This window comes from Montipora capricornis, chromosome 14 (genome assembly GCF_036669925.1).
Source record: "Montipora capricornis isolate CH-2021 chromosome 14, ASM3666992v2, whole genome shotgun sequence".
NCBI lineage: Eukaryota > Metazoa > Cnidaria > Anthozoa > Scleractinia > Acroporidae > Montipora > Montipora capricornis.
The window spans coordinates 47,450,895-47,466,799 of NC_090896.1; the positions used below are offsets into that span (position 1 = coordinate 47,450,895).

Sequence of the window (15,905 nt, forward strand, 5' to 3'; positions counted from 1 at the left end):
AAATTTACTGTCCAAGCAAAATCGTTGAGTTTGTCAGTACAAGTACTATGCAACTCGAAAAACACTTCCATTAACTTTATTTCTCGTTTCAGGGCTTGCTCTAAACATCCGCTCTTCAGTTAAATTTCTTTAGGAAACTACAAAAATACTTCTGTGCGCAACTCATCGATATGGATTAAATGGCAAACTTTTACTTTTTTAATTTAACACCTTGGGCGTAATCGGCGAGTCTTTGCCAAGAACAACCAAATGCACCGATTACTACACCCAGGGAATTTAACCTTTTTAAGGTTAAAACCCTTTCGGGGGTGGGGGGAGTGACAGTGACGAATTTTACTCCAACGCCAGAAGACTTAACTTGTCAATGGAGAACCCCTTACTCACTCAAACACGAACACGAGTTTTCACTTAAAAAGTGTTCCTTCTTTCTGAGAAAATGAGCGCTAACCAAGAGTGAATTAGATACGAGTGTTTATCTATCACTTTGCGGTCTTGCCCGAGCACGGATACACTTTGCGCCCGAAACAAAGGGCCGCCAATTTCAACCAATCAGAAGAAGCCATGTCACGCGTGACTGCTTCTACCATGTTTTTCGCGGGAACGGGTATTCTAAAAATAGACACATGTGTGACTGCGCTGGGGACCCCACCCACGGCGTAACAACACTCTTTACCTAATTCAATCTAACGTTAAGTCAGTTGTTCAAGTGCCTGAGAAAGTCTTTATCCAGAGTACGAAATATACTTTACGCTAAATGTTGGCCAAAGCTTTGTACACACACGCCTTACTCAAATGTGCTTAGAGTTATCATATTCACGGTTCAGTGAGCAAATAAAATCTTTACACAGATTGGAACTGTCGGATTGCGACTTATCCACTGGATACAGTTGTCAGGCCTTTAAACAACTGCCGCTAGAAGTATCAAAACATATGTCAAAAGATAAGTTCACTTCCAAGCTGGAAAATAGGGAGAGACTATTCTTCATTTGACGTTACAAACTGCTTCGTATTATTGTTTACAAATAATTTTTGCACTGCAGTTTTTACCTGTAACGTCAAACGAGAAAGTGAATCGTGACCCCAAGTGCTCGGTCATGCATCAAACTTTCCCCAGATTTACGTGACAGAAATTAAAGGATTTTGTCAAATCATTTTTTGTGCAGATTTACTAAGAAACTAATTCTTTTCAAGCGAAAAAAATTAGGGCTTAGTGCACTTTTACCTCGAGAGCGGCCCAGATCTGTTCAAAACAAATGTCTTCGTAGCACAGATAACGCTTTGGCTAACAGTGCCCTTGACAAGGTTAATGTATTTAAATTTCCCGGCTATCGCCGAGGATGCAGTTTTTCCAGAAGTATCGAGACAAGAGCATTATCGTTGTTATAAGAGTCCACTTTAACGTTATGCTAACATCTGTGGCTCGTAGTAAACAATTCTCTCTTTCAAGATTCTTTTGTGCACAGCTACCGAAAAATCTGAGCCCCAGAGCACGAGAAAAGAATAACTTTCCAGGAGTGACCAGCACTTTACCATGGAAGACAAACTGACAGCGCACAACTTGTTGCTTGTAAAAAGAAGATCATTATATATTAAACTCTTCACCGTATCTTTTTGCCAGAGAAAGCAACTCTAAATCCCATGGAAGTATTATAAGACTGAGACCGTAACCCACAACGTGGCAGCTGTGCTGAAAAGAACTTGTGCAGTGAAGCACGTTAGTTCAAGCGAAGCGCAGCACAGACAATACGATAGTTAAAAAACATTAAGACTTCGCAAGCTTTTTCCTCAATTCGTTACCAGCACGAAGAAACCGCCTACCACGACAATACCACTGAGTCGTCCACCATCGTGGAAAGAGAAATATTGTTTAAACCTGTTAACAACACCACTCCTGCTTTTTCTCCACGAAACTTGTTCTTCAGTTGTGTAATAACGAAGCGAAAACGCGCGTTTCCCTGGCCATTTTCTTGGACGCATTTTCACTCATTTCTACGCGTCCACGGGGTTCGATTTCACTAGGGGGCGTCGTTTGGCAGACAGCCTAGTCTGCCTAGATCTGACTGACTCGTCGTCATACCCCGTTTCCGGCCCTCGAGAGGAAAGGTTCTCATTCGAAGACACTACAGAGCCACTCTGTGAAGTGCTCCACTGTCCACTAGCGGGTTTTTTCCATTCTGGCGTCCCCGTATAACGCATGGCAATTTTCTGTTCGTCCAACAAAAAACTTTGCTCCGAAGTTGCTTCATCGTCCGTTAGCTTTGCTTCGTTTAAGCTCAACTGACTTCGTCTTCTGCGAGGTGATAACGATTCAGGTTCTTGTTTTTGCCAAACAACTTCCGTATCTGCCCGCTCAAGCCCGGAATCAACTGGTAGCGAGTAAGCTTCAGATTCAGCTCCCCCCGAAGACGGATCACTTTCAGATGCCGTAGAATTCTGTTGAGATATTGGTCCGGGGGGTGTCAATCCACCAACTGTCTCCTTTGAACCAGTTAAACTTTCCTCTGTCACGTCCGACAGTTGTCTCCGATCAGGGACAAGAACACGTGACAAAGCCGAGTTCGTACCTACGTCACCGACGGGCAAGCCATCTAATTGGTTAATACTCTGGCGATCTCCACTAGACAAGCTCCCGTACATTGAGCTTTGAGAAACTGGCGGTGAGCTTTGAGACCGATCATAGACAGATAACGAACTTTGCCCCGATTCAGGGTCGCTTAGTGTCACGAACGGAATGTCTGAACTGTCCGTCGCGTGGGAAGTAACGCTTATCTGCGCTCGAACGTCCAATGGATCCGAATGTGCCCGTGACACTGAAGAACGCCTTGACGACACACCGTCGGCATGTCCTCGGAACAGGTCGTACGAGTTGCTTCCTCCCGAAGGACAACATCGTGTGTTTTGCATATTCTGTAGAATCTGCATCACCGTCTCTAGCTTGGAGTCCATTGAATTTACCTGGAAATAAAAATGCAATAAAAAGATTTTCCAATGGAAGTCAAACTTGCTTCACGATTTCTTTGGTTGTGGGTTATTTAATTTCGTGCAGTCGCTTTACAATCTCAGCCCACTGGCGAATGTCAGGCTGAAATGGCAGCTGGCCAAAACTATTTTAGTCAAACTCCAAAACACTAAAGACGTCTGTGCATCAAATAAGACCAAAAAAGGATGCTGTTGTTTTGTTGTCAATAACCATTGAGGTTCACTGAAGCTGTTTTTTATTGTTTGCTGCTGAGGGTGAAGAGGATGGAAATGGATTGAACTTGAAAAAACTGGCTTTTTTTTTTTTGTTAAAGTTTGGAGACGGTGTCTTCAGAAAGTCGTCAAAAATGAAATACGAATAGCTCTTTGTACCATGCATATGTTTCATATCTTGTCAGTGGGTTGTCAGGAACGTTGTACGTTTGGGCTATAGTACTAATTTAGATTTTTACCCAGTTTTGACCTAAAACAGCAATTTCGTGGTTTCCAAAAAGCCGCTGCCTGTCGTCTTGCCGTTTGCTCTTGGCCACGACCAAAAGTTTAAATTCTCTTTCTTTTACCTGTTGTTCGACTCGGGCAAGCCGACTGCTTATTCCTGCTTTTTCCAGAGACTCGCCGTCAACTGAAAACAATGAAAATAGGCCACTGATGTCAGCTTTTGTTTCATGCCTTAGCCAATAGGGCCTCTTTACACGACCCCGGGTTGAATCACCGCGGCGGGTAACCCTTTTGAAGTCAAATGCTTATAAGCGTTTACATGAAAACAGTAGTCTAGCCGGGTAACCCTTCTCGAGACTCGGGTTGACCCGGCTAGAAGGGTTGAAATTTCTTCAACTTCTTCATGTAAACAGTGGCCCATCTGACCCGGGATCGTTTGAACGTCACTCTTTTTGCGGCTCAGCTTTCTTGCTCATGCGCAGCCTGCAGCAAAATGGCGGTGGCGAATGGGCATGAAGAGCGTGTGGAAAAAGAACGTCAACTTGGCAGTGGAATCACTTGATGACTGAACATCTTATTTCGAAACATTGATCAACTGGCTGATAACGTTACTACAAATTTTTCAACCGAGCAAAAAAGAAACTGACCCGGGTGCAGCCGAGATGACCCAACCCTCACCCAGCCCGGGTTCGTGTAAACGTATGATTCGAGGCTGAACTAACCCGGCTCGGCGTCCAACTCGGGCTCGTGTAAAGCGGCCCTCAGCCATAACTTCGTTAGAAACCCATACCTAGGGAGCGTACAACTTCATTGTATTTGTGCAACAGCGTTTTTACAGACCGAGTTATTCTTAGATTCATTTTCACGTGAAACCAGATCTTTCCAGCCAATCACAAGTCTTTCGTGAGAAATTAATACCCATAATACCCATGAGATTGAGAATGGTCAATCGTGCACGACCAATCTTATTTAAGAACTCGTCTGAAATGATCGCTTCATCTGTAAAAATGTCGTTGCATAGACCTTATTCATAAATGGAGCTCAATTTATAATTCTTTTGTCCAGGTGCAAATTAGCCTACCAAGCCTCGATACCATACAGTGAATTGAAAAGAATTCTTGCTCTAAAATGAGGCTTGGTAGGCTAATTTGCACGTGAACAAAAGAATTATAAATGTGACCACCATTTATGAATAAGGTCTAGACCTAGTATACATGTTTTCACTTGACATCACGGCGGCCATGTTAGTGTACCTGAAAAAAAGGAATGGTGGCCATGATGGTGTACCAAACTAATCCTCAGGGAATTAAGCTCTATTTTTATTTTTACTTCCTTTTGTTTCAGCAATCCAATATGGCTGCTGGTCACGTGAATGAAAACGCTCCATTGGAGTTGTAGGCTACTGGTTACGGGTCCCTGCTTCATGTAATTTCTCCATATAATATGAACAAAACCAAGAGAAAATGAAGGGACAGAGAGAGAGGCCCAGGGCGTTGGCCGGGATATGTCATGTCCACGAAAGTTATTTTTAGAAGAGCGGAAGTCTTTGTTCTAGCGGAAGTCTGTCTTCCGAGACGTCCGCGTGCAGTGTTGTCTCGCTCACAGGTTTTTAGTGAAAAGAGAAAATGGCGGCGCACGTGGAAGGATGATGAATATTTTTCTTTCAAACATCAGACCGAGGTTAGCCAGCATGCGGACGTCTCGGAAGACAGACTTCCGCTAGAACAAAGACTTCCGATCGTCTAAAAATAACTTTCGTGGACATGACATATCCCAAGGGCTGAACCGAGAGCCTCCCTCTCTGTCCCCTCATTTTCTCTTGACAAAACTTGATGGCTCGAGAGTCGTCCCCAATCTCGACCCCAGAGCTCTTCTCTTGACTAAGGAAGAGAAGAGCTCTGGGGAACCCTGAAACAAAGTGTCTTCTCATTGGTTTTCGTGAAGAACAATCAAAAGCGTCTCTAATTGGTGCAGTCATGTTAGCACGAGGAGTGAGCAGGCGCCGTAAGGTTCAAATAGCAAATATTTAGCTATAAGAACCCTACGGCGCATGTTCTCCCACAATAGTTTCCCAGAGCCTTGGGTCGATCCAAGGCTCTAGTGACGAGAATGGAGTCGTCCCGAAAAAGACTGTTGTTAGTGACAATTGGGAGCTTGCGCAATGATGACGACGACGAGGACAGCTACGTGAACGCCATGCATGAAACAATACGCTTAATGAACAAAACCAACGGCTCTGCACGCGCCGGCATGTGCGTTTTACATTATGGTACGTTTCCTTGCCGTTCTCGTCGTCGCAACGACGTCCGTTTACACGTACAAATTTCATACTTGACAATTTGACCCTATTTATACAAGCAATTTTTCCTTGTCAAGGGAAAGTTGCCAAGTAAAACCTGCCCGTGTAAACGGGGCTTACGTATGGGAAATCGTATGAAAGCGAGTGCATTTTTTGATTTACAGACCATATTCATATATATGGCGGCCAAGATTTTTTTTTGTTCTTCTTTATGCTAATCATCCTCACTGGCCTCGTTAGCACGGACAAAATTCAAAAGAACTTTTGCTCCAAGTGAGGCTAGCAAGGATGATTACCACAAAGACAAAACAATAATTTCTTGGCCGCCACTGATTAATACGGTCTATGGGCACGAGTGATGTTTTAAAGTTCTCTAAAATTGCACTCACGGAATTTTAGAGAACTTTCAAAGCATCACGAGTGACCATAAATCACAAATTCATACGATTTTTTAGTTAGCTTATTTCATAAGTATAGAGATTTACGTACATTTCCGTGATAAAATAAAAATGTCATACGATGTTTTCACTAGTGAAAAATTGTCGTATTGCCCCTTTGATTGGTCGGACGATTTTTTTTCACGAGTGAAAAATTGTTGTATCAGCCTTTTGATTGGCTAATATTATGTTGAACTTTGGCGCGAGTGGCCTGTGCACCGACAGCGGGAGTAAACTTTGTAAACATGGCGGCCGACTGGTGTATGGTTTTCAAGGTTTAGTTTTCTCTACAAAATACTTCAGAGGGTCTTAAAAAGTTTTAAAACTGCTCAAGCGAGGTATGGAAGGTAAAGATTTCTTTTATTTCAATATTTGTTTGGGGCTTTTGACCACGATCGATGGTTTGATAGCCTCTCCGTTGACACTTAACTCGTTAACTTCATGATCTCTGTACTTACATAATAAACAAATTACTTCATGGTTGGCTCGTTTGTACGATTTTTATTTCTCACTCGTTGTGAAGAATAGTTAAACTCACTCGTTCGCTTCGCTCACTCGTTCGTTTACGAGATCCTTCAGAACTCGTGAATAAAAAACGTGGGCACTCACCAACCATGAAGTAATCTATGTATCTACTCAACAAAATTGTTCCATCGTTGTGCTTCCATAGCAACTTTCGTATTGCCCTCTGCAAAGGCGCCCGCAAACGAAGAAATAATGAGGAAACAAAATGTTTCTGAACAAATTCAGAAACACTTTTGCTTCCGCAACAAATGTTTCCTGGGGCCGCTGACGGGGGAAACATTTACTTCCGCAACAATGTTTCCGCAACATTGTTTCTTCGTTTGCGAGCGCCTTAAAAGTCTATTGTACTCTATTACCTATTTATGTACGTCATTGACAAATCAGAAACGCGATATTCTGTTGACTATATAATACAGATAATTTACCAACTAGAAGATATCGTCCGATATGAAAGTGAACAACTGATATTCATCCCCTTGAAAGGGGTTAACACACTGCGACCAAACTTTTTAAGGCAAACAATGCACAAATGATGAAAATGTCACGTCCTACCCCCATTTTCCGTCCTGTTGCAAAAAGCTTTGTCAACCCTATAAGGAAAATAAAACCATGATAATTCTAGGAAGGAGAAGTTTTAATAAAGTGCCCCTGTGATCAAAAACAATCGTTTCCTTTGTTTCTTCAGATTTTGAAAGTGTGTTTGCTTAACACCTGACTGGCAAAACTTTGATCTTTGATTTTTATCCGTTTACTTTGAGAGTACGTTTTGGATTTCACGGTCTGCCATTACTCACGTTCAAAACTGGCCGAATGGACCTCAGAGGGTTGAATCCAGGGAAAAGTGACGTCAAAGGCTTACTAGCTTAACATTTCAGCGAGTGAATGCAGCTTATTATATATGCAAGACGAGACTTTAAAAGTCTGATTATATATGCAAGACGCGTCTGAAAGCCCAAAACAACCGTGCTGCATATTAGTTCTGCCGAGTACACATGCATTGCATTCTTAAGCCGTCTTCACACGGCAAACTTGAGTTTGCAAACTCAAGTTTGGTAAACTCAAGTTGATGTGTGTTAACGGCACAAAAACAGTCGGCAAACACGTTGGCAAACTGTTGGCGACAAATAGAACTTGTCTCTATTCTCGCCAATAGTTTGCCAACATGTTTGACAACTGTTGTTGTGTCTTTCACACACACACATCAACTTGAGTTTGCCAACACGAGTTTGCAAACTTAAGTTTGCTTTGTGAAGGCCGCTTAAGACTAGTGAGCCTTTGACGTCATTTTCTCCTCGATCAAGAACTCTAAAGAACTTAAAATTAGTAATGGCGGATCATTAAATAGGAAAATTCCCGTTAAAATAAATAAGTTAGAATTACAGCGATTACCAAATTTGAACCTCTGTAAGTCTGCCATGGAAGCTATATTTCAGCGCTACAATGCCTTTTAAAAGCCATCTGTACTGACATTATTTTCATGAAGTATAAAGAACAGATTCAAGCTAGAACGACCGTAAACGTATTTTACGATTTCTTACAAATCCTTCTAATCAAAATAATGCAAATTGCCCTTAAGTTAGAAGCGAGATGACAAGATCTATAATTCTACTTTACAGACGTCATACCTCCTTTGCTGGCCTAATTTTCTGTTGGACGAATCACAGCAATAAACTAGGCCATTTTACAGTTGTTTGCTCTGCGACCTAGCCTATGAATGGCTGCGAGGCTGCCGGTGACCTTGCATTGATACAGCCCCGACTGCTTTTATTATGCAAATTGTGTTGTTGTAATTCTAATTAGTCCGTATTAACATAACAAAAGCACGGAGGTTTGTATCAAAACAGGGTCACCGGCAGCCTCGCTTCCATTCGTAGGCCAGGTAACTTAGCTACAACTGTAAAATGGTCTATTGTAGCAGTCCCATTGTAGCAGCGGTTCAAATGCGGCAAAATCCCATACACTCATTGTAATTTTAGCCGTGTTTCCCCGGCCCAAACCAATTTAGAGAGGTTAAGCATGACGTTTACGCCACACGGCAAACGTCAGAGTGAAATTAGGAGTTTTGCCAAAAATGTAAGAACCCTGCTTGATATTAGCTCATTTCTGTCACGCTTTTATGATAAGCAGGAGCCTACCGTTTGCCGTTGGCCGTAACCGTCACGCTTAACCTCTCTAATATGGCGGCGTCATTAACCGTGAAAATGTCTATTGCTGCATGAACCTAGTCTGACAGCTTAGCTCGTACCAATCTGATTATCTCCTATAGTTCAGCGGCTGGCAGACGGTGGTCTATTTTTCTGATATCACCTACTTTGCTTGAAGATTTTTGACTCTTGACAACATTTCAACGTGTCCTGTCGAGTACTGTTCAATGACATCTTTCACATCGTAAGGTCGCCTTGCCTCCTAAATCATGCAAGGAGGAAGCTAACAATTAAAGCAATAACTTTGAAACTTTACAGTTACACAATTTCAAAACTTAAAACCCGCATTGTTTAAGGTTCAATTCGAACCCGAACCATAAATTGAAACGGTAAAAGACAGGGAGCGGTGCCGAGGCCCAAGGAAGCGAGGGCTGTAGCTCACTCATTGATTATATTTCTGGGCATGATATTTGAATCAAGAGAGAACAAGAAAGCATGGTTAATTTGAATTAGAGAACAAGGGAACATAAACCCAATTTAGGGATAAAAAAGCTGAGAACTAGTTTGGAAGTAACTTCGGGAAGGAAACACAAACAAATTGTTAAAGGGAACAAAAGGGAACATGGTCGCGTTAAAGTTGTTCTTACCTTGAATTTTCGAATTGCTACCCGAAGTTTTAAGATTCTAATGAGTCGAATCGCCAGTTTTTGAGCCTTGCTCAACCTGCGAGAGAATGAGAGGAGATAATTTTACATTCCACTGACAGGTCTGTTTTTACAAAAATGCTTGTTTTCTTGTCGGTAACGAATGAATATTTTTGCCACTAGCGTTTTTTTTCCTGACACTGCTACCTTTCTACCTAATATCGATTTGGAATTTAGGTATGAAATGTCATAATCTTCAACTCCACCCAAGAAACAAGGCCCTTGTCAAACGATGGGTCTCCATTTTTAAATCCGTTTTCATCGGACGTATGCGCTTTGCGTTTTCCAACAAAAATTATAAAATTAGGATAGTACGTGCACTCTCATTGGTCAATAGCTGTGTTTAGATGAGAGTACACGAGTTTTGATTGGTTATGTAGTCAGACGCACGTTTTGATTGGCTGGTAGGAAATATGAGCATGTATCAAGGAAATCTGTTTCAATCAAGACGTACAAAAAACCAGCATTTTCCTTCATTTGTCGACTTCTCTTTGAGAAATATTTTATAAAAGCAATGGAGGACATTTTTCCGTGTTTCCATAGCCTCATCTAAACACTCGGGGGAGTTGGGAGAATTCTCGACAGTTATGCAAACCCGAGAGACGCAGTCGAGGGTTTCCATAACTGTCTTGAATTCTCCCCCCTCCCCCGAGTGTTAAGATGAGCCTATTGAAACACAGAAAACGTCCTCTATTGCTTAATTAGTTTTTTAGCTAAAGTTTCTAAAGGCGTTGTTGCATTGCGCAACTTTCGGTGCAAATTGTCTCGCAAAGTCATTGCGCTCCACCCCCTCCACTGAGGGGTTTTGCGCGACGACACAAAACACGGCAGCAAGAGACGGAAAACCCTGAAGATGAAGTTGACAGTGGCGGCTAAACGGTCAACCATATATCCCAACACTAGATTGTTCAAGGAAAACAAAAAAAAAAACAGAAAATAAACTGCTTAAAAATATATAAACTTACTCAATACAAGGTATTTCTCCTTCTTGCTGTAAGGCCAACAATGCATTCTCATCTGAAAAGATGTACCGATCAACGAAGTTGTTAGTTTCTCCAAATTTAAAAACAGATTAACCCTTCGCCTGGTAAGAGTGCAACTTATAGATTTTGCTCTGTCTAGCGCCAGTCCAAGGGGACCTCTTTTGGGGAGGAAAGATTAGCTTTGAGATTACGAAATTTTTGAGAAATTTTTCATATTTTTATGACAAGCATCCTTCCCTCTGTTGTTACAACGGCAAACCCAAAGTTAAATCTGTAAAAGCCTTGCTGTTTAAAGCAAACTACTACACTTCAAAACCGTTTATTTTGCCATGTTATTTAAAAAAGGACTTTCAAAGAAAATTACATTACAAGGTGAGGCCCATTTTACAACTGAGTTTAGAATTTCTGAGGACAAATTCTAACGGCTCGATTAAAAGAAGGTAAATGCTGCTTTACAACTTTTTCTGTCGAGTTTAACTTGACGTTATTTAAAAGAAATTAGTTGAATTGTTCATTTTAAAAAATGAAGACATTGGTTACCCTCAGTTATTATAAAAGCGAGTTTACAATAATGGCCTATTTCGGAATTCCCTTCCCTCTTTCCTTTAAAGCAAGTCCAAATGCAAAAATTTTCCTTTTGAAAATTAATTACCGACACAGATATCTGGAATTTGGATTCGCCTTCAAAGTGAGGCTATCAGCAACTAAGAAAGACCTCTTCCTAGTAAAAAAACAAGTCGGTCTTTTTAACCGTGATGATAGTGATATAAAAGGTAACCAGCTTGACAATCAGACAGAGTGGCTTGAATGAAAGAAATTCGAATGTAGCTTAAAAAGTTACAATTCAATAACCCAACGACTTTCCTGACGAAGACATACAAGACAGGAGGGGTGAAACACTGGCTCTTTGAATTGTTATTTTTTAAGTTACATGTACGTTCGAATTTCTTCAAGCAACAGAAGCATCAATATATGTATGATAACATTAATAACTTCTGCTTTTTATATCAAAAACAAATTTTGAAAAATAACCCGAATACTCCGCAGGGCATTCTTTAGTAAAGGCCCAGTAATACGGACAACAATTTCCGTGCAACTTGTCGCGCAACAATGTTGCGTTGCAAGTTGAGATGGTTTGTTGCGCGCATTACTACCTTCTTGCGCAAAAAAAATTTTATGTTGCAAAAAGGAGACATCGCTTTTACTTTTTGCAACATGAAGATTTGTTGCACGAGGAGGTGGAAATACGCGCAACAAACAATCTCAACTCAATACGCAAAATTGTTGCGCGACAAGTTCACGGAAAATGTTGCCAGTATTACTGGGCCTTAAATTCTTTCTTAGCATTTCAACATACTTAGCGGCATAACTGCCTTTCATGTCATTAGCTGTCATTAGTTATTGAGCCTTCAGTTAATTTAACGCTTTAGCCCTCGACAAACCTCAGTCTGCACTTACCACCCAAAAGAGAAGCCGCGTTAGGTGACTTTATGGGATGTACGATTGAACATAGAACATTTTGCGAAGGGTACAACGTCACAATCGCATCAGGACTATTGTAACAAGCATGCTTAGATCGGCCATCTGCTGAAAACAGAAATTCTTTATACATTTAGTTTAAGAACTTTAAAAGTCGTATCTTTGAAATCGATGCGTGCGGCGACGTGGCCGCCATTTTGAGTCAGAGAGAATACTCAACACAAATACTTTAAAAGCCAGAGTAAATTTTCAAAATAGCAGAACTTCACAAGATTGAAATTTGTAAACTGTTGACAGCGACTTCTAAACTGAAAAAAATACTCAGACCGATCGAAACGGAGACTGTCGGGTGAGCCAATCACGTAGAATCGGCATTCCGTAAATTGTTTTGCTCTTACTTCTGATTGGATGAGAGCAAGATTTCTAATCCAATCACTAGGCCAGGTCATCTAACAGCAGAAAAATCGCAATATCACTCTCGAAACTCAAACGAAAGCTGCAGTTTTTTGTATCCTGTTAAAAGAAAATGCCTGCCACGTCGCCCACGTTAACAAAGTTACTTTTTTTAGTTGCTTTGGGGTTTAATAGATGAATTCTCATGAATGTCACACTAAAAATAAAATAATTAGATTCTTATGGTTGTAGTTTAGTATTAAAAGCCACTGAGATGGTTAGTTTAAACAGTTAGCGTCTACGTGACTAGCAACTGATCAAGATTTTCAAATTACCAAATGACCAGTCTGCTTTTGCAGTCCATTTCAAATACTGTAGCGCAGACAAACAATATTTGCAGCGATTACCAGTCACACGCGCCCCTCATCGACTTTTTTTTCATCTTTCGTAAACTGAATTTGGGTGGATGTTGATCAAATGTTTCCATAACAAATCCGACTGCCGCCACATAAACAGGACTATATTGTCATGGAAACATTTGACGTCCACCCAAATTTAGCAAAAAACCCGATGAGGGGCGCGTGTGATCCATAACCAGGCACCCATTTCAACAGTTAGAATTCAAAATCTGTAACAAAATAAATAGCCCACGAGCCAAGTTGGCTACAATCAATCCCAAATCCGAATGGAAGAATTGTATTATTAAACTCTGAACTGTTTCAGTTTAACAAAAATAATCAATGCAATCAGTTTCCTTATAAGGGCATACCGTATAAGGGTTGTTGAGCCAATCAGAGGACAAGAGACGCAACATCCGAGATTGAACATTTAGTGAGTGCTTACAACAATGAAATGCGTTAAAAAGCTGCTTCCGTTCGCGCAGGTCATTTCGCCCGTAAGCCTATTCGGCCGAAGCCAGTTCGCCCAAAATAAGAATGCACCACGCAGAAATAAATCACGTCGACAGTCAAGTCAGCAGTGTACGCCATATTTGTAGCCGGGGATTTGTCGACCAGGAGCCTGGGCTCAAATGTCGAGAGCAATGTTGCTTGCTTTAAAAATCGTCTCGTTTAACAAACCGTTGGCGCAACAAAGTTGCGTTAAAAGGAACATTATTGATTAAAAAAGGGAAAATAATCATGCTGCACGTGTAGCACGAATTTCCATGCACTTCTTTGTCGTACTCCACAAAACAAAAACGTGAAATCACCAAATTCTCGCACCCATCCGGTTACAGGCTATTTCGCCAGTATTGTAAGTGGGGAACAAGACCGAATAATCGCGACATACTTGCGTTAGTACTAAGTTATGTTATATTGGAGAGACGCTTCTCATAAACGTTAGCAAGGCAAGACAAGGCCCGGCAAGCCATTTCGAGATCTAGTACTGTCAGATATCGTCCGACAAGCCCCGATTATGTCGCAGACTTGTCTGAATTCACCGCACAATAGCCGACAAGTGCATGAAGAGTTTTCGTCGGCAGACAAAAAATCGGCCAGTGTGCCGCGGCCTTAATTAGGGACTTTCTACGCTGACCGCAACGTCAACAAAAAACGTCACTCCAAAATATAACTTAGCGCTATCGCAAATATTTCGAGATTATTCCGACTTGTTAACCTCTTACGGGCGAAATATCCGGTAACTGGTTGGGTACCAACGTTTTTGCTGTCGTTGTTTTGTGGAATACGGCAAAGAAATGCAAGGAAATTCGTGCTGCATGTGCAGAATGATTATTTTTGCTTTTTTAACCAACAACGTTCCTGCTTTGTGGCGTTGTCGTTGCCGTGGTCGATAATGGCAGTGCCCCTGTCACCAAAAAATCCCCAATTCTTACTTTTCTTTGGATTTCAAAACCATGTTAACTGAACACCAAGCGACCAAAGTTTTAAGCCTTGATTTAAAAAAGACACCTGTTTATTTTAACTGGGATTTTCCTATGTAATGGCCCGCCATTACTAACTTTAAGTTCTTGAGAGAGCTGGATCGAGGAGAAAATGACGTCAAAGGCTCACCCGTTTAAGAATGCAATACGTGTATCCGCCGCTGAATTAATATGCAGCACGGGCGTTTTGGGCTTTCAAACTTTTGAACCCGCGTTTTTGCATTTATAATAAGCTGCATTCACACGTTGAGATTTCAAACTAGTGAGCCGTTAAAGCAACTTTTCACATCCAACCCTCTGATCATGAGGTCGAATCGGTCAGTTTTGAACGTGAGTAATGGTATAGCCATTTACGGAGCCATTTTGAAAGCCACTTACACTCAAAGTAAACGGCCTTTGGATAAAATCAAAGATCAAAATTTTGCCAGTCAGGTGTTAAGCTAACACACTTTCAAAATCTGAAGAAAAAGGGAAGTGATCTTTTCGATCACAGAGGCACTTTCAACTCTCTTTTGGGATCCCTACAGAGTTTGAGCCAGTTTTTTCCCATTGAAACATTACCGGATTGCCGGTCATTTCGTAATTTCATAACCGTGACCAGCTGCCAATCAGTTAGACAAAAATAGTTAAAATAACGAGCATTTACTCGTGTTCAAAAATTAAAAGATAAATGGATTTTCAAACTAATGACTTACATATCAGTTCATGTACACAATGTGCGTGACAAGGAAATAATTTAACGCGAAACAAAGTATTTATAGATTTACAAAATACAGAAAAAATTAGTGGCATATCGACGGAAGAATGCTTAATTTTCAACTGTTTAATAGGAATATTTAAATACGATGGCATTTAAAAACGTGAGCTTCTTGAACCGTGTACGCTACGAAAGTAACAATTAAAATGGACAAGTCATCTTTCTCAAGGGTACATTACATCATTTACCATCAAGAGTTGCATTCTACATTTGAGGCGCATGATAATGTTAGAGCCCGCAGACTAGCGAACTCTTAGGGCCTGGTCAAATGGGAAATGTTTCGTTTTTGCATGTCTGCCTAAACTGTTTGGTCGTGTTGTGTTGACCCTATTAACCTATTTCCCTATTTTTTGGGGGCGCAAGGGTGGTGCAGTGGTGAGAGCACTCGACTCCCTCCAATGTGGCCTGGGTTGGATTCCCAGACTCGGCGTCAAATGTGGCTTGAGTTTGTTGGTTCTCTAATCTGCACTGAGAGATTTTCTTCGGGTACTCCGGTTTTCCCCTTTCCTCAAAAACCAACACTTGACTTGATTTGTGTTACTTATTGTTAATTTCAATTTTCAGTGTCCCCAATAGTCCATTTTACAGTTGTGTGCTTAGTTACCTGGCCTATGAATGAAAGTGAGGCCGGAGTTGACCTTGTTTTGATAGAAACCTCACTGCCTTTCTTATGCAAATTCTTACTAATTAGCATGACAACAACATCATTAACATAAGAATAGGAGGGAGGTCTGTATCATAACAGGGTCAACACCAGCCTCACTTTCATTTAAAGGCCAGGTAACTAAGCACACAACTGTAACGAGGTCTATTAGTGCTTCAGTGCTAGAATGACTAAACACTTAAATAAAGTTCCTTTCCTTTCCTTTCCTTTTACGGAATAAG

At 41.1% G+C, this 15,905-nt stretch overlaps 1 protein-coding gene across 3 annotated transcripts in view; it reads right to left on the reverse strand.

Moving 5' to 3' along the window:
- Nucleotides 1-54: 54 nt before the first annotated feature.
- Nucleotides 55-15,905, reverse strand: part of LOC138033860 (potassium voltage-gated channel subfamily KQT member 1-like) — a 29,317-nt gene continuing 13,466 nt past the window's right edge. For 2 of the 3 annotated variants that reach the window (XM_068881724.1, XM_068881723.1), the window contains exons 10-15: nt 10,492-10,543; nt 9,470-9,545; nt 8,990-9,084; nt 7,231-7,268; nt 3,540-3,601; nt 55-2,955 (exon numbers count right to left, since the gene is read on the reverse strand). In XM_068881724.1, coding sequence (XP_068737825.1) covers nt 1,990-2,955; nt 3,540-3,601; nt 7,231-7,268; nt 8,990-9,084; nt 9,470-9,545; nt 10,492-10,543 — 1,289 coding nt within the window. In that variant the 3' untranslated portion in view covers nt 55-1,989. Of the gene's footprint in view, nt 2,956-3,539; nt 3,602-7,230; nt 7,269-8,989; nt 9,085-9,469; nt 9,546-10,491; nt 10,544-11,967; nt 12,094-15,905 lie in introns of all 3 variants that reach the window. The other variant, XM_068881721.1, reaches the window with a different exon arrangement.